This window comes from Manacus candei, unplaced genomic scaffold (genome assembly GCF_025592945.1).
Source record: "Manacus candei isolate 608988 ecotype Guabito, Panama unplaced genomic scaffold, ASM2559294v1 h1tg000014l, whole genome shotgun sequence".
Classification (NCBI taxonomy): domain Eukaryota; kingdom Metazoa; phylum Chordata; class Aves; order Passeriformes; family Pipridae; genus Manacus; species Manacus candei.
This window is the reverse complement of record NW_026138062.1, coordinates 31,007,028-31,025,777: the sequence shown is the minus strand read 5'-3', so window position 1 is coordinate 31,025,777 and position 18,750 is coordinate 31,007,028. Positions and strand designations below refer to the sequence as shown.

Below are 18,750 nucleotides of genomic sequence, written 5' to 3'. Positions count from 1 at the left end.
TTGTTTCAGGTTTTTTAAAATAAACACAGTGTTTCCATATTTATAAGCAAATCTAGGTTAGAGAAATGCATTTTTCACCTTAATCTAAAGATATTCTTAGTCCTTGTAAGGCTAGACTATTTTTTCTTTTTTTGTCTTTTTTTTTTTTACATTTGGATGTCTGAGTGCCTTGTGAAAAAAGAGTTGAGGTAATAAGTAATTTGTAGAAAAATAACAGTATCTTCATTGTTTTAAAGATATTTCTTTAACCATGATCACTGATTTTATGTGCCAGTAAACGCCATGTAAAGCAAACTTCTGTAAATAGAATTGAAATTGAGAATTCTATTTTAGCATTTAATATGGAGTGTTTTGCTCTGCATGTTCTTCTAATTGTACGTTGCTAATATGTCCGTAAGAGTCATTGTGTAATAGGTACAGTGTATTCTTCCTTAGAATTTGTGCAGCCATAAACAAAACGTAAAAGCAGAAAAAGTGTCCAACATGTTCTGTCAAATGGAACTTGTGTGCAGTTAATGTATGCAGCAGTTCAAGTACTATCGAATGTAAATGATGAAGTGATATTGATGAAAGGAGGGGATTGAGGTCTCGGGGGGCGCTGATGACGGATTGAACAGAAGCGGCCTTGCACCACACGTAACTCAAGTCTGTCGTCTTCACCACTCAAAGCCGTAATGGGAGGTGGCAGTCTGAAATGAGTTGCCACGGCAAAGAGTATTATTTTTGAAATGCTTTCACACAAATCACTAGGCCCTGCATACAACTTAGTTTCATGCTTTAATGTCATCAGGAGGCACAAATTGGTGTGTCTAATTGTTTGCCACCTGCCAGCAAAATGAGCTGCCAGGCAGCCAGACGGGTTTGATTGTCTGTCAGCTCTTCAATAGATTGAGAGTGACAACATCAAAAATTTCACTTCGAACTCGGAAGCTTTGAGCAGCTTTTCAGAGACCTCTTCCCCACAAGTGCTTCTGGACAACTGCATTTTTCAATTACTTTTCAATATATTGCTGCCTTCTGTCTCATCTGTCTTAAGGTAGCTGTAATTACATTATGAGCTATATAAACAGATTTCTGGGACATTGGAGCCTGGATCCTCAAAGTTATGACATGTCTTTTAACGTCAGACTGAATTCCTTGAAAATGGCATCCAGGTTGACATTTTCAGAAGCAAACATGAAGCGTTTTTTCACCCAGATTTGCTACTAATGGAGCATAACTCACCAATAATTCCTTTTTGCCTTCTCATCTTTTGTCTGACAAAAATCAGGCTCTGTCATTGCTTTTTAGGATTTGGGGATTTCTTGTTTCTCTTTTTTTTTTTTTTTTTTGGCAATTTGCATTTGTCCCACTAGATGCAACCTAGACCATTATGGTTTATGAATTTATTTGTGATTCTACCCAGTGCTGTATTCCGAAGCTTACACTTGTTCATCTCTATTTTTTTCTAATAGAGATTTTTTAGATGGGTGCTATCATTGAAATTGAGAGTGCATTGCCACCTCAGCTTTTTGTTTAGAAAAAAAATCATCCTAAATTTATGAATAGGTTCAAATCAACCAAAAATGGGTATATTAACCCTCAATTTATTTTCCTCAAGATATAATCATAATCCCCATGTCCATCACTTAGAAATCTGTACAAAACTCTTATCACCTGTGTAATGTGTGTCTTTCCATATTCATATTCATATTCATGGAGTTGTAGGTATATCTGACCTGAAGTTGATGCGAAATCAGCATCTCTTTACTCTCTAGTATATAACTCACTGGGTATGCAGATGAAAATTGTACTAGATTTTTCTCTTGATTTTTTACCTCAATAGGCCTCTGTAAAATCACTATAAAAACTGTATTGACTTTTACAGGACTGATTGCTGCTTTTTAGCCTTTACTTTTATTTTTTTTTTGCGTCATATATACAAGATTAGATTCCTCACTCATACTTGTCTAAGCCTCATATTGATTGCTTCTTTGGGTTCTTTAGGTTTGATCATGTTTCTGACATTTACTTCACTTACATTCTATTCACTTTCTTCAAACTTAATAAATTTCCAATATTTCCAATTTGTCTATTCAGCTAAAACCAGTCATCTTTGTTGATAATTAGCTTTTTTATCTTTTACAGTTTGCTTTGTTTCTCGTCAATATTTTAGATCATTTTAGATGCTTCAGCTAATTTATCCTGAATGCAAAGGAGGGAATTTCCTTGGGAGTACCTCACTCTTCTGCTTGATCTAAGATTGAGGATCCAAGAACTTCCAATCCTTGTCCTAAAACTACACCTGAGATGATTCGCTTTCTTCTATTTAGAAATAAGCAATTTTTAGTAGATTAGGATCATTTCATGTACTTTAAAATTTGGATGTTTTAATAAATGTATGGTATCAAATAATTGAAAGAACTCATAATAAATAGAGATTCAACACTAAGGTTTCATTTGCATAAGTCTCAAAGATTATGTCCTTCTGTGAGCTTTCCCTATCTCTTCAGTATACTTCCCATTTTTTTAATCTAGTTTTTCTTCTCCATGGCTGCTGCCTCTGAATTACATCTTTCTTCCTAGATTTCAGATTAATCTTATCTTAGTGCAGTCAGCCTAATAAAAGGTTGTCTAAAGTAAGATTCAAAATGTGTTGTTAGTATGTACTAACAGTGACATGTTACAGACTCAGAACACAATCTAGGGTTGAATTCAGAAAGAACAGAGGGTACAACAGTATACATGTTTCATAAAGGACTGGACATCTACAGAGATATGGAGAATATAAGTAACTTTCAGAGAAGAAATATTAAGCTTTCTTTTCAGAGCTTAAATGAAGCTAACGGTAGGAACAAGCTAGCATGTAATAAAGAAGAAAAATTGTCAGCCATTTTCTTTTGTGATTTCTTCTCAAACATCTGACAGAAGTTGCTGTTTGACACGGAGTAATTCTGTGAAAACCTTACCTGAAATCTGTGCTGCTTTTTTGAAGAACACTTCTTGAAAAATCCTCATGCTTTCTGCTGCTTTGAGGGAGGAGAGGAGGAGCAAGAAATATTAATTCAGACTTAAGAGATTTCACATATCCCACAAGAGAGTAAAGTGATCCTAATTTAATTGCTGCCGCTCAGATAGGTAGCACAAGACATCCAGTATTGAAGGCTTATCTCTGACCTTTAGGTTGACCAGAGTTATTAGGTTGGAAAGCCTTTAAATTTTAAAATGGAGAAGAGATACAAAATGTGAATCACAGAGAAAGAGGGAGAATATAGCACTGCATAACCTGATTTGTCTGTCATCAGCACTGGGTAACTAAATATTTAAGTAAAGTCAATTTGAGAAAGTATTTTATTTTTAATTTCCATTTTCTCTTTTTGCAGTTCAATGCATTAATGGCATTATTTTCCATCTACTTATTTCATGCAAATTTCTAAAACCCAGAAGAATCCTGTAGCTATTTGCTGATGTTATTTAATGAACCAGCAATGCATAAGTGGTATGTGAGTTGAATCAACAACACTCACCTTGAGCATGATATGAATTACGATAACTTCAGGCTTAGGTTTAAAATTGGTAAAGGACACTCATGGAGTAACAGAACAGTGATTAGTAGTCACAATTATATTTAGAGTTTTAAACCACCCAATTAACAAAGAAATGAAATCAGTTGCTACAGACAATTGCTACTAAATTTTTGCTGCCTAAATCATTGGGGATCATTTGAGTCCATGATGGTGGGATTCGGACAATTGCAGACCAGTTTGGAACATTTAGGAAGTCTGAAATACATTGTAGTAAAGAAGACCTAAAATTAAATGATAGAAGTGTATGTATTCTTTTCTTCCAGTCTGTAGATTTCTGTTCCTCCATGATAGAAAAATCTAAATGCCTGACAGATACATGTAAGGCATCTATCACAGTAAATTCATTCCTCAAATCATATTATGCTCAAGTAAATAGCCATACTTTTTTCATAAGTCTGTTTTGGTTTGATTTGCCTGTTTTTACTGTATGTGCTGTTTGAGTGGTTTAATTCATTAAAAGGCTTTTTTTTACTTGAAAGCAGTCAGTCATCCTCTTTCACCTGTCTTATTCTGCTGTCGCTATGATTGTTTTGCACATTTTTGACCACTCTGTTCTATTGTTCAAATAGTTTTTCTGTCTGCTTTATCTGAATGTCATTCTCTATTCACTTGCTGCATTTTGTTTTATCAGTAGGAATGAGACATTTTGTCAAGGTCACCATGTATGACATGTCAGAAAGCTACATTTTCTTTCAATCTGGGATGATAATGTCTCACTGATTTTCCCTATTCTTATGGTAGAGAGGTTTCTCTTGATATTTCTTGATAGTTTGTAATTTAATAGCACCTGGCCTGTCTTAACATGGTGATTTAGACATATGAAATAATGCCAACTGTGTGTAGAATGTTAGTATCTGTGGGATATGGGAAGGATTGTCCTTCTTGTTCTGGAAGCTTATTTTCAGTCCTAAGCTACACTCATAAGAAAAGAATCTTTGCATTTATAGCAGGCCAGTACATTTGAGGGTTGGACTAGATGACTTTTAAAGGTCCCTTCCAACTGAAATTGTCCTATGATTCTAATACATCTGAGAAGTAAAGCTGGCATATGTGGTCCTTGCTATGCAAAGTTAGATGATCTTTTGCACACTCTGGAAGACCACTGAATTGTCTGAAGGTAAGGAGGAAGATCTTGAATTTATCTTCATCTTTAGAAAAGTAACAGGAAAGTAAGAAATACTTCTTCAGTGATTGTATTGACAATTTAGCAGATACCAATACCAGACCTTATATGAGGGAAAAATTGTTTTTCTTAAAATAAAACCCAAACCAAAAGAGATGTCATCCACTCACACTGTCTCACGTTTTCAAACACTAGAATGGGCATGTGTCTAAAGAATCTGTCCAGCATTTCAGGCATCCTTCCTGCTTGCATCCAGATGGGAGGTCCAATGGCATGGAGAGCTTTCATAGGATGAAATCTATAAAGTCTTTCTCACATCTCCTGGGTTCTTCATATGTCAGCAACTCTTTCCAACTTTTGGATATGCCTTTGGTTTTTTCCCCCTTATGGACCAGCCAACAGTCTCTCTGTCCTTCTCAAGCTCTTCAAGTCATTGTTCTTCACCGGTTTTGTCTGCAAGGTCGGGTTATCTTATGAAGCTACTTGCTTTCCTGTGGTCTTGCTGACCTGATAACCATGTGCCATTAGCATAGGCCAGTCAAAGATGCCTTTTCATGCCGTGTTTTTGTTCTTGTGCCTCAACACCCAGATATTCCCATTCCTTTTTCGTTCACACCAGTCTTAGCCTTTCTATTGCAATTCTTAACAAAGGTGGTAGGTAAGGACAGTAGTTTCCTTTTGAAATTAATATATTTGGGAAATGCTCCCACTTAAGATACAAGTCCTAATGTCTTCTTGTGTTTCTATGGCACTACAGGGACTCTGCTCTTGAGTACTCATTCCGTATTCATGAATAAGCCAAACTCAAATATTTGATTGAAGTATTAATTGAGCTAGAGATCTTTGTATGTGGATTGGAACTAATTTTAGGAAATTTCATGGCGTTACGGAGCAGATTTATCTAACCCCTGTAGACACAGCTTTGTTCAGCTGTAGCTGCTGCTATGTAAACATTTCATATCAGTAACGATTGTAAGAGATTATTAACTACAGACAAAAGCAATTATTTTAGAGTCACTCATCTTAATCAATAGCTATTGCGTTGTTCAAATTCATCTTCTTCTAATTTAAATTGAATGACACAAAAAACCATCAATAAGCCTAGAATTACCTTTCTAAAAGTACATGCTGCAAGGTAGGGGTAATGATATTGTTCAGAATGCAGAGACATCAACTGGCATTGTAACCCATCTAAAAAGAGTGAGAAAAAAATGCTTATGGATGGTTTTGTACACTATCATCACCGGTCTTTAAAATTCGGGAAGACTGAAAATTCAGACCTATAGGAACAAGGTACATTACTGTAAAACATTGTGCCACACCTTTTGATTCATCATATGCCATCCTATTTACACAGAAGTGTTACAAAATAATTACCAAAGAAAGTTCTTGAGCAAAATGTGGCCTTATTACCCTAAGTAATTTCCTTTTGCGGTTCTTTTTTTATCACAATGATTAATTTTAATGAAGAGTGTATCTGCTTAAATAGAAAACATGTAAATAATGATGAAAATATACTGTTCAAAATTATCCAAATATGATTTATCTCATTTTTGTTTTTCACTCACATTTTCTACCAAAATAGACTTTTTAGGAGCAGGGTTTCTTATAGATAAAAAGAAATATTAAATAGAAAAATGTCAATATGGTTGTATGCACTATGGCAGCTGTCCAATATTGAAAAAATATTGTCTCCTAGGAGCAATTCCTTTAGTTTTCAAACTTTAAAAAAAAAAAGTATTTTTTAACTTCACTAGGTGAAAAAGTGTTTGTTTGAATGTGGTATTTTCTACTTATATTTGATATTAGGTTGTGTTCTTTTCTGTGAAAGCCCTCTTCTCTTCTTAAAAGTTTCAAATTCTCAAGACTGCTTTTTAAACAATAATATCAATATTATGAAAGCAAATATTCATTGTGTTGCATTTTTGCTAATCAATGTGCTTCATGTGCTATTGATCTAGATAAGTATAAAGGTTTTCCAGAAGTCTGAGTCCAAAACTATGTTTGTTAGTCAGCTATGTTTGGAAGACTGATATGTTCACGGTACTGAAGAATAAACTGCTGTATTCCAATGTTCTGATGATTAACAAAAAAAATTTTATCTTAGGTAACTTCAGTAAGATCAACAAATTAACATACTCATTAAGACTGCATGCATATAGGCTGCTAGACTGCTGACATAATTTCCGACAGTTAACATTTTCTTTGCAAATCTAGAACACAGGTGATAGTGTTCTCAACATATCATTGAAGAGGTGGGGTGTTTCCATTTTGTGGGTAAAGACAAATTAAGTTTCTCAGAATCGCCTGAAGCTGCAAAGGATAGGAGTATGATTTTAGGGCCTGTGAACTTAGTTTTACCCTATTTCAGAAAGGTTCAGAAAATTTACAGTACTATGTATTCCTCAGCAACAGAATTATACAGAAGTCTAAACCCATCAAAATCAAAAATTCTTCCTGGCTCTGTTGTGCAATTTTAATAATCTGCTGTTTCTTTTTCCATAGGAGTGTGGTTGTACCAGTAAAGAAACCCCCTCCAGGTAGTCTGGCTGTTACCACTGTTGGAACTGCCACAGCTGGGAGCGGACTGCCACCGGGTAGTACACCTAATATATTTGCTGCAACAGGAGCTACACCAAAAAGTATGATTAATACAACAGGTATTGTCCTTAAATATTTTTGTGACCCTCATTTTTATTTGTTTGGGTTTTTTTGTTACCTTTAGTGGTGTTTTGTTTTTTAATCATCTTTTTGTTGCTGTTTTTGTAGTTCAGAAATAAAACCTGGAAAGATTAAATCTTGACCTTTATTAGAGACAGTGTTTTCTCTTGGTCTATGTTTATAATCATTGATAGTGCACATTGAGCTTGCACACCCTTAAATAAGTTAATGCATAGCCTCAGTATTTTTTTGTAAGTGTAGATTAGCAGGTAAACAAGCTAACTTTTCTCGCTCTCTGCAAAAGAGGATCTCTATGTGATACATACCAATTAATCCCTCCTTATTTATCAAAGAAACAAAAGACAACTTGCTACTTAATAAATATATCGTAGATTGTGGAGGTGAATATTTTGGACAATTGCTATTTGTCAATTAAAATTATGCCATGATTTTTGGAAAGTTTTTCAGTAAAAAACTACTTAATTTAACTGTACTCATGTCTTAGCAATAGTTGTTTATTGTGATCTATAGAAGGAGGACTAGACGTTCTTTTTTAATTATTTATAATAGTAATAATGGGATTTTTTATCTATCATGAAGGAGCCTGTTGACCATGGAGAAATGTTTCCATTGAGAAATTAATCCTTACAAAGAGCAGCTGATATTTACTTAAAATCCTTTGAAATGTCTGGCTGTGGTCTGTTTTCTTTCTAAAATAAGCAAAAGCACTTGAGAGAAGAGCTCTCTTCAAGGATATCACAAGAGTTGAGATATTTGAAAATCTCCCTGGGGTTGCAGCAAATAGAGGGGGAAGCTTTTGGCATCCTTCTGCTATGTGGAGTAATATGAAGACACTCTTTTTTTTTCTTTCCTTTTACAGATTGCCTTTAATACCTAGTAATAGAACTTTGATTTTTCTAAGGATAAAAAAATCTTTAAATCTAATTATCCTGAGGCAGATGCAAGGAATGAATGCTCTGAATAATGTTATCACTTCTATGAACAGTTGCATTTGTGTAGACAATTCTGTTAATCTTGAACGGATTTCCTTTTAGGTATTCTTATGTCATGAAAAAAATATCCTATACTGGAAACCCTATTTTCCAAATGATACTGATTAGTAGTAAGCTTTTCAGTCTTCTCACTGATGAAAGATCTGAACTGTTTTGGCTGGAGTATAGTAGTTCTTGTTTGTAAGTAATTGCATTTTAAAATCAGTCATTTTCCCAATACTTTTCTTAGTAGAGGACAGTATTGCAGATGCCATTGTACATTGACTGTGGATTAAAGGCTGCTTATTTTGGTAGATCTTATAGTTTGGTTTTTTTTAAATGCAATTGGTTTTGATTCCTAATCTATGGATTATCTTGATTAAAGGAAAAGTATTGATTCAATAGAATTTCAGCAAGTATCAGATTTAATTAGAACTATATGTGTACTGAATTTCTTTAATAAAGGATTTTATGAAGATTTGAATTTTTGAAGATTTGAATTTTATATTAACATTTTACAAATGCTAAACACATTAATGACAGTTAGTAAAAGTAGTCACACTGAAAACATTCAAATATCTATTAGATTAAAGTGATCATTTTGCCCTTTTTAATTAAGGCATACCTATGGTAGTTAAAACAGTGAATCATGTATGTCAGTTTTTGAGATATAAGATAAAGTATCCAGATACTTTCTGGTTTATATGCTTGTAGTCTATGAAATTTTTATTTTTTTTTTCTACGGTAAAGAAACAGAATGCATTTTTTTAGAAACACTAGATGTCCTCCCAAACCTATTTACAGTATGTCACAGATATGCTAGAAATTCAGTTATATCTATGAGGCATTTTCTGTGTTGGACTTGTGTGAAAGGTGTTTTTTTCAGTTATTCATGGATTGCAATTGGTGTTTACATTCCACCTGCCATCGCTGTCATAGTCAATGTCACTGTCACAATTTAATGAGATGTATGTTACTGAAGTCCTTTAGTTCTTTGAATGTATCTTTGGGGAGATAGGTTTTCTTCCTTCATCTCTTTATGTAAGAAACTGGCTTTATAGGTTTTAGATTGGATTTCTGTAATTCGTATCCTGATTCTCACTTCTATGTTAATCCACTAGTTCCAGCTCTGTTTGACCTTCTCTTCTGGAAGCCTAGCTGGTTAAACAACTTAGCAACTGCATTTTTAAACATCCTTAATGAAGAAAATTTTACTTTGGAAGAAAAAGGGAAGAAGCAATAAAAATATGTATTGTCAATGCATATATGAATATAAATATGTAAATAATATAAATATACGCATGGACACACACACACACACACATATATATATGAAACCTTAATCTTTTTTAAGCTATCCTATTCCCAGTTAAGTTGCTGTGATTCTCAGGCTGGGAGAGATAGCCTACCTTATATTTTTGTGTTTCTTTCTCAGTATGTTTGGGTACATTTACAATTTGTATTTAGTCCAAGTCAGAACACCCAGTGTAAACCACAATCCATCTCCCACTCCCATTATTAAAACAACAGCCTAAATCAGTTCCTAATCTAAATCTGGAACTTCACCAGCTACTCCAGTGTCAGCAAGACCAGCAAATCTTGCTACATTTTGAAACTCTTTTGAATGTAAATGTTCTTAAATGAGCCAGTCAAAATTCTAATCTTTAATTATTTTGTCATTAAAAATTATCTAAAGGAAAATAAAAAAAAATAAAAATCATACCTGCTGCCAGAAAAATTTTCACTATTACCAGCATATGACTTCTCCTTCACTACTGGCTGACTGCTTAAACAGTGAAGAATCTATAAATTCATTGTAGATCTCTGCAGGAAACTGAAAAAGAATATATACCTGTGTAATGCAAAGGACAGTGTTGTGTCAACTGCTAAAACTGACCAGCAATAAGGACTTAACAATTACAATTTTTTAAAATTGCCAGAATAATGTCATTGATCTCTAAACAGGGGGTATCCGCCCCTCGTTGCTAACTTGGATAAATCTTGTTGCCTGTCAGCCTCATCTCTGGTAGCATTGCAGTCCCTCAGGCTTTGAACTCCAAGTACAAGACTGTTTGTTGCTACCTCTCTTGCAGTGATGTGTTGCAGAAGGACTGTGTAGCAGAACACAGACAGCATTTATCACAGCACTCTCACTGCTCATGGCCACTCTGAGCCTTTGCTGGTTTGCTTCAAAGAGGCTGAACTCATAGTACCGTTTCAGCAAACATGATAGATTGGCATTTAGAGTCTAAGTTTAGCCCTTAGCTCTGACCCAGATCACTTAAAGTATAAATGTATGCTCTGTCTGAATCTTTTTTTTCTGGGCAGCTGTTCACAACCCATTGAAATGATACCACCACTGACTTTCCTATTTTTAAGATCTTAAAATTCTCCTTGACTTGAGGAAGGAAACATAAAAATTGTAATTAGAGTCTTAATACACCTCAGACACTAGTTTCCCCCATTACTCCCTGAAGAGAGAGACATTTTCTATCCTCTCTGTCATTTTTTAATTTGTATTTTTTTCTGCCTATAGTTGCAACTGGGCAGTCAAGTGTGTATATACAAATATTTTCAAAAAAAAAATAAAATTCTGTTCTCCACTCAAGCTCATCTTAAGTATACCTTTATTTTAGAAAGATCTTGCTTTACAGGATGATGTAAAAATGTTTTCAACTTTGGAAAGTAATTTGGGAATAATGAAAATGAGGTAAGGATTTATTTTGCCTGATTTTCAATAGCTTTTTAAGTTTATTATTTTTATAGTAGCTAAATAAGGTATTAATTAGTATTATAATTATATGGGATGGTTTTCATTGTTTTATAGTAAATAACACTACTTCCTTACTTAGAAGTAGATTAATAATACAAGGACTATATTAAAGCCTCTAAAAGTTTTGTTTCTTTAGACTGAATTAAGATCTGTGTTTTTTGGGGGACAGGTGCAGTAGACTCAGGATCTTCTTCTTCCTCTTCGTCATCCAGCTTTGTGAATGGTGCTACCAGCAAAAATCTCCCAGCTGTCCAAACTGTTGCTCCAATGCCAGAGGATTCAGCTGAAAATATGAGGTACACAAGAGTCTAACTTATTCAAACTGTGCCAGACACTAAAACTTCATTAAAAGTATTTTTCCAGTTAACTGGCTTTTTACTTTGTACGGTGATGATAGTATGAATTGGAACATGTGAGCACAATTTGATAATGGAGTACTAGCAATTGGAAAGAGAGACTCAACCTCTTCTGATCAAGTGAAAGCCTTAGTTAAACTGGAGAGGACAAAAACCAGACCTGTGTTTGTGCAGCTAACTAAATGATGCACCAAATCTGAGTTGGTTTGGCAAGAGACTCATGCCGTGGGCTAGCTAATACTTCTCTTACACTGACTGGCAGCCAGGAAAATGCCTTCTGAAATTCCTACTAATTTCTGGTATAATAGGTTATTGCTGTCTACAAGTATTCAGTTTTGCTGCAGCACACTCCAAAGACAAATTTTTTACCTTTTCAAAGGGCACACATGTCTGCCCTATAAAGCTGACACAGGATATACTAAGAAGTGGCCGAGTGTCCCTTAGTTGGCTGGCCACTGCAAGGTATGTTTTTAAGAATTTTGGTGTGGAGAGAACAAACTAGCTGTTTATTAGCTGTTCGTGAGGTAACAAGCTTAGAAGCTCATGAACAAGAGATTTCATTCCCAAATGAACTAGAAATTAAATAAACCTAAATCAAGGGTCCTGTGTAACCCATAAAAAAATATCAGTGCTTCAGTGATTTAAAACACAGTGACAAAAAATGCCTTTTTTTTTGCTGGTCCTATCTGAAGGGTCAGGTGAGTGGTGCAGGTGGAATCACATCAATGGGTGCAGACACAAGTTTAAGGCAGAAGGACTGTTGGCTCCACTGCAAAAGAATGCAAATGTTCAAGGAGAGAATGACCATTTGTATGATGTTATTTATTGCTTGACAGTTTTATGAGGCAAGTTAATAAAATTGTGGTGTAATTAAACCACTCCTTTTTGCTTCTTGTCTTCATATGCTAGGACAATGCTTCTCTGAGGGTGAAATCTTTTATAAAATTCAGATATGCATATTAAAATTAAATTGGTAAAATTAAATAGGTGTGTTAAATTTCAGTTGGATCATTAATTAGTTTCTTTTTCAGTTATTTTAAACAATGAAATATTCTTGTTTTTTCACAGACATTTTTAAAGTTTTTGTCCTGGAATCAAAGAAAAACTTGAGTTGCACAATCTGGAACACAAATTTTGAATTCAGAATTTGAATGCAGAAGTAGTTGTACTCTGAGTAGTAACTTAAATTAGTGACTGACATGTAAATAACTTAAAATCTAATCAACCCAAGGAATGTCTTTGGGTTTATTTTCCTTTCCTCTGACCACTCCCCCAGCCCCACCCCTTCTGCCTAAGAAACAACCTTTATTTTGATAATATATTATTTTTTGTAATGTCATATGAATTCATTGTGCCTTAGCTTTTATGAGATTAAAAGTCAGACTTGTTTGTGGGGACAGAGAGCATGAAGTTAAAGCTAACTTATCTAAGCCTTCCTTTATAGCAATTGCATAAGAACAGAGCTGATTATGGCTGTAGACTGAGCAAAGCGAGGAGGAGAATGAGGTTGGATTTTAGTCTTGGTTTGGAGATAGAGGTTTGGCTTGGAAGGAGGTTGGGAAGGTAGCATGCTTGCGACTGGGACAGTTTGTGCCCTCACCTCTCTTTGTACTTCCTTGTGATCAATTCAAGGAGAGGGTTGTAAGAATTGTCCGTAGGAGTCTTTTTGCTCACAGTTTTAAGAGTGCTTCTTTTAATCTGATGTTGCTACTGTGGTCTTTCAATCTTTTCTGACAAAGTTTATCACCTTTCTATGTATAAATTATATTGTTTATATATATAAATTTTGAATGTATATTATATATATTATACATAAAATATAATAATGTATATAATATATATTATATATATTTATATATAGCTTATTTTCAGATGTGTGTTGCCTTGAATCTGCAAATTAAATAATCTTGAGTTTGGAAGCTATCAAGAGTTTATTTGCCTTGAATGTCCAGAAGTGGAGAGGAAAAACCAAAATATTATTTCTTTACAGAAACCCCTTAAAATCTCTTAGTTCATACATGAAATATAGTTACATTCATCTCCATAGGGATTCCCTTATGATTGCAGTATACTTTATAAGGTATAATAAAAGTTAGAAATGGCTGTAGAATCAGCTGAGTCTCACTCCTTTGTATGTATGAGTACAGGAAAAGTAGTGGATGGGCCACCTGCTTCCCTGAAAAATTTTTTTGTATATCTGGGTAAATTATTTCTTCATTTTTGCTTGTTCTTTTTGGAACTGTAGGACCAGAACTCTAGTCAGTTTTCAACATGTAAATGCACCAAGGAAAAGTGTTTTTTTCTTCTTTCTCTATTTAAATACCAATTTCTGTCCTTCGATATGCATTTTTTAAAAGTACTAACCTTCGATCTCATTTTTTCACAGAATATTATTCCAAATTGACCATTAATGTGCCCATTGTAAACAAGATCCGTCGGCTGCCCATTTGCTAATAAGGTGTCTATTAGTAGCTCATCCAAGATGTTGATTAATAGCATATCCACACCTCCATTACTTGATTCTTAAATAAAAATTGATATTAGTTTAAAAACATTGGGATTTGAATTTTTTTCAGCTTTGTCACTAGAGGCTTTACCACAGTGAAATTTACTTCAAATAGTCTTTTAAAACAAAGGCTGGTGATATGAATCCATCCTTTAGGGTATTAGAAAATCAATATCTGAATTTCAAATCAAACCGCAGCACACTAAAAGAAAATAAGCTATAGGAGTTCAGTAAAGTAATTTTTTGCTAATGAAGGAAAACTTCCAATGTGTTTATAATGTCAACTTTCTTTTTAAATGTAGGGATCTTCACGTGATCTGAATTAAAATGTCTACATTTATTTAGTGTTTATAGATAGTAGATAAAGTATAAAATTTAAATGTCAGTGATCATTCTCTTAGATTCTGTCAATAAATGTTACTTCTTCCTAAAACTGCATTTTTAAATGCCAATATTTTGGTGCCATAATGCAAACACAATGAAAACCCAGCAATCTTAAAAAGAACAGCAAAAATTCTTAGTAGACTAGGATATGTATGTAATTTCATTTCCATTTTAAAGTAATAGTTTATTTCTTTAAGATAACACCTCAGGTTTTTAACCGTGGCATAAGAGTTCCAGAGGGCAAAAGTGTTACACTCTGTCAAGTTTAAAAGGGAAGAAAGACCCTTAAACAGTACAACCCTTAGCACGCTGATGCTCTCATACTTTTTGCTAGGTTTGTATTCCCAGACAAAGAAATATTATTTCTGGTATTTCAGAAGCAAACAGAAGCAAAAGGAGAAATTAAGGGCCATACCGTGCTTCAAAGAGTCTCATCAGGCAGAGAAATATAAATGCCAAGGCAAAGCGATCATTTTCCCTCAAAGTTGAAGAAAAGTATATTGGATCTCTTGATATCTGCTAGAATGCTTTCTCAGATACTTCCTTGCAATACTAAATGAACAAAAAACCAAATTGCTTGTGATTGTTTTGGGTGAATAAAAGAGCTCTCTTTTCAAGCTTTCAAATGTATATAAAATTATGAGATGTGGATAAGCTGAGATAGGTGAAATAGACTTAATTTGAATATCTGGCATTCTTCTTGTCATGTTTGAAAATGAGAGTAAAAATTTTACTTGTTCTGGAGTACTCTGCAAATGCTGTAGAATTTATGAGGGTAACACACTGCTGACATGGCATTTCCATTTACTTAAAGCCATTGAAAAACTGTAACGTTTAAACAAATTATGATCATCCTCTTTTCTGAAGAAGCTTACAGCAGCTTTTAAAAACAGGTATGATTTGAAATAATTTTTTAACTTCTATTATGAAATATTCTTCTAATAATGGTCTCTGTTTTTTCACAGTATCACTGCAAAGCTTGAAAGAGCCTTAGAAAAAGTGGCCCCTCTCCTGCGAGAAATTTTTGTTGATTTTGCCCCTTTCCTGTCCCGAACATTGTTGGGCAGTCATGGACAAGAGCTATTGATTGAAGGTACTGTTTCTGTTATAAGATTATATTATTTTAACTATTAGTCTTCTGATATGAACAATTTTTCAGTTTCACTAGACTTTATGTGACTATTTTTGATAAATAATCGGTTCTTAATATGTTGTGATTTCAATTCCTTGCATTTCATTTCATTCAAAGAAATTAAAAGTGATAATTTTGGAACCCCTTTTTCCTTGAGATTGCTCTGTAAAGACACATCCTGTAGCTTAGAATGCAAAAACCTCTCTATAGTTTGCCTTTCCCTCTTCAGAATAATTCAGTGCTTCAGCCTGACTTTGAGAAAATAGTGAAAAATACAGTTTAAAAGTATAATCAATTCCATTAGGAGAAAGTAAAAGGAAGACCCTGCTCCAACATTATTGATGAATGTATCTGTATTTGGTAGGTATGTTAGTTCCTGAGGTAGGTTTGTTTCACACAGACAGAGAAAGAGTTGTCCCTAGAGGGGAATAAGAAGTGAAGACTTTTAAAGAAAAGTATCCTTGAACACCTTCAAGGATTTTTTAGGGCTTTTATTTGTTGTCTTTAATACTTCATAGTTAGAAAATTTCATAAATGAAGCAGCAAGTAATGGAGAAATTATGCAGAAAGTCCAAATATGGAAATCTCATGCAGAAAGTAATGAATCACTACTAATGCAGTTAAAACAGTGAAGGCGGAATTTGAATGAGCATGCACTGCTCCCACATCGTATATTCAGAGGAATATATTCTGCCAAGTAAACATTTTCCTTCCAGGATTGTTCTTACACACAGTAGTGCTGTTTATTGAGAGAAAAAGTCTCATTAAGGCAAGGTTTATAATATGTGAAGATCTACACAGAAGAAAATAAAGCTTTGTGTTCAAATTCCAAAACCCTTTCTGTTATTCATATGTTTTATGTAAACATTAGTGTACAGTTTTTCTATGGACTCAGTTATTATTCCTCACAATGTTGGCCCTTGTTACTAGAAATATTTGCATCTTGTAACTGAAATCTTCTAAAGAGCCTTTTCTTTTTTTGTCTTCTTATTGTTTAATAATACTATTATTTAATAATACCAAGGAATGGTGTAGTAATTCACAGAAGTTTCAGGTATTTTATACTGTTAATTTTATAGCTGTGAGTAAGTTGCACTTCTCACTTAATGACACCTGAAGTTAATGGTCTGAGATGCACATTGGGATGACTATAAGATATTTGATGGATTACATTCTGAAATCTCTTTGTGAAGTTGGTTGCATTATCCTTGCATTATCCTTTTCCATTTGGCAATTGATTAATGGTACTATAGTTTTTATACAATACAACTAAAATTGTCTTGGTCTCACCTGAGTTTATTTATAGATTAAAAAAATTCTTCATCAGTGCTGTTCTAATTTTGTCTTTTGGTCAGATTCATAGCATAAACAAGGCTACAACAGTTCCCAGGATATAACAAAGAATGAAAAGCTAGAGGCCACAGGAACCTCACAACTGTACAGCAGTAATTTATCTCACTGCCTATCCAGAGAATACATGTTACGTTGGCTGTAGCATGCTTCTGATAACCACTTGGAGTGCCATTCCAGATTTTGCCCCATCTATGACTCAGCCTCCCAGTTCGGTCTCAGAAAACACTGTTTGCAAACCAAACACCAAGTTCCAAAACAAGTAGTGTCCTCTGCATCACGTTTCCTTAATGTTATATCTAACCTTCTTTTCAATCATCTCTCTCATTCCTTATTTGTAAAAACTAGTCCTTTCTTCCAAGATATTGAAATAATAATCTGTATAGAAAAAAATCTAAGCACATCATAGATTTTTACATTGTAGGACTTGAATTTCTGTTTACTCCCTATGAAATAGTTTTGCTTTTTTACTTCGTAGCAAAGAATTCGTAGAGATGCTTTTTTAGTCATTGTATACTTCTCAAATTTTCTTTCTTCATTGCCTGTATGAGACCCTTGATCTCAACTGAACTGAATTTAAAAGAGAATTCTAAATTCTCTCCTAGTCTGATACCTGATTTACTTTGAGAAATTTCCTGTCATTGCTTACTGAAAGCCAGTGGTGGTCCTTGAAGTACTTGAAAGTGCTCTCCAGGTAATGACTCTACAAAACAGGTTTTAAGTGACGTTATTCAAAATACGTGAGTACACTGAAATCCTGTGGGGCTTTGATAATTGAAATTTGGTTTTTTTTACTGGCAAGCAGTAATTAGCGTGACAGTTTTATATGAAATAGTTTAATTTGTTGCTTTATATGTAAAGATTTTAGTTATAACAGTCAAAAAGGAGCAAATAAACTTTATATAATTAAGTCTTAAGGCAGTGTCTGTTTTTCAAATTGATCACTATTAGAAAAGTAACTATCTGTTGTGTTCTCTAAAGCATGTCCTTTTTTTCTGATTATTCAAGCTTGACGCATAGTAATACCTTCCCTCCTTTGCTGTTTTTCAAAACCTCCTTATGGTATGCAGTCTTTCCTATCAGATTTTGTTAAAATCTGAACACTGTCAGGCATCCTCAATGGCATGTGCTTTTTCCTGAAGCCCTCTCTAGTACTCTTGTGCATGTGTGTGTAAGAAATACTAAATAATTTTCAGAATTGGTAAGAATATCCACACTTTTGTAGCTGAGGTTTTGCACACTGGAGAGCACAAAATAAAATGGAACAGAGAAAAAAATTAATTTTAATTCTTCTAAAACAGGTTAATTATGCAAACTTTCCAGAATATCTGATGCTTTAAGATAGGTATTGTTAATATATTTTTGGAAATGTGCGTATAACTTAGTTATGATTTCACCTTTTTGTAGTAGTTCAGCTGCGTCAAACTTTTGGTGAAAAATCTTGCAGTCATATCCTGCCACTTCATCTTCCTTTACCTTATATCATTATTCTGTGCCATGGAAGACTGGCTGATTTATTGTTTGAGTAAATTATACTTAACATCTAAGTGGCTTCTTAAGCTTTGATTAGAATTGAAATGAATAGGCTGCAATGATCTGGTTAGTCTAGACCAAAAACTAGGAGCACTCATACTCAAAATTGTTAATTTTTCTTGTTTGTTCATGTAAATTCCCAAATTTGACTGGTAGCAGAGGAACCCTATCAAGTAGTAATCTGACATGGCAGAATATATTTATTGATAAATATATAGATGAGGAGTCATGTATTTACTTACTAAAATGACTAAATTACTAATTACTAAAATAGTTACTTGCTCCTTTTTCCAAAACCAGTTCTTTCTCCAAATGTGTCACACTCAACTGAATTTCAAATGTTTCATCAAGTTCCGAGAGTATTTTTAAAGTGG

The 18,750-nt window shown here is 34.0% G+C and overlaps 1 protein-coding gene across 9 annotated transcripts in view; it reads left to right on the top strand.

Moving 5' to 3' along the window:
* The window catches only part of NBEA (neurobeachin), a 473,668-nt gene that overhangs the window by 185,314 nt on the left and 269,604 nt on the right, over nt 1-18,750 (top strand). For all 9 annotated transcript variants that reach the window (XM_051778818.1, XM_051778819.1, XM_051778828.1 and 6 more), the window contains 3 exons: nt 7,195-7,349; nt 11,285-11,411; nt 15,327-15,454. In XM_051778818.1, coding sequence (XP_051634778.1) covers nt 7,195-7,349; nt 11,285-11,411; nt 15,327-15,454 — 410 coding nt within the window. The remainder of the gene's footprint in view (nt 1-7,194; nt 7,350-11,284; nt 11,412-15,326; nt 15,455-18,750) is intronic.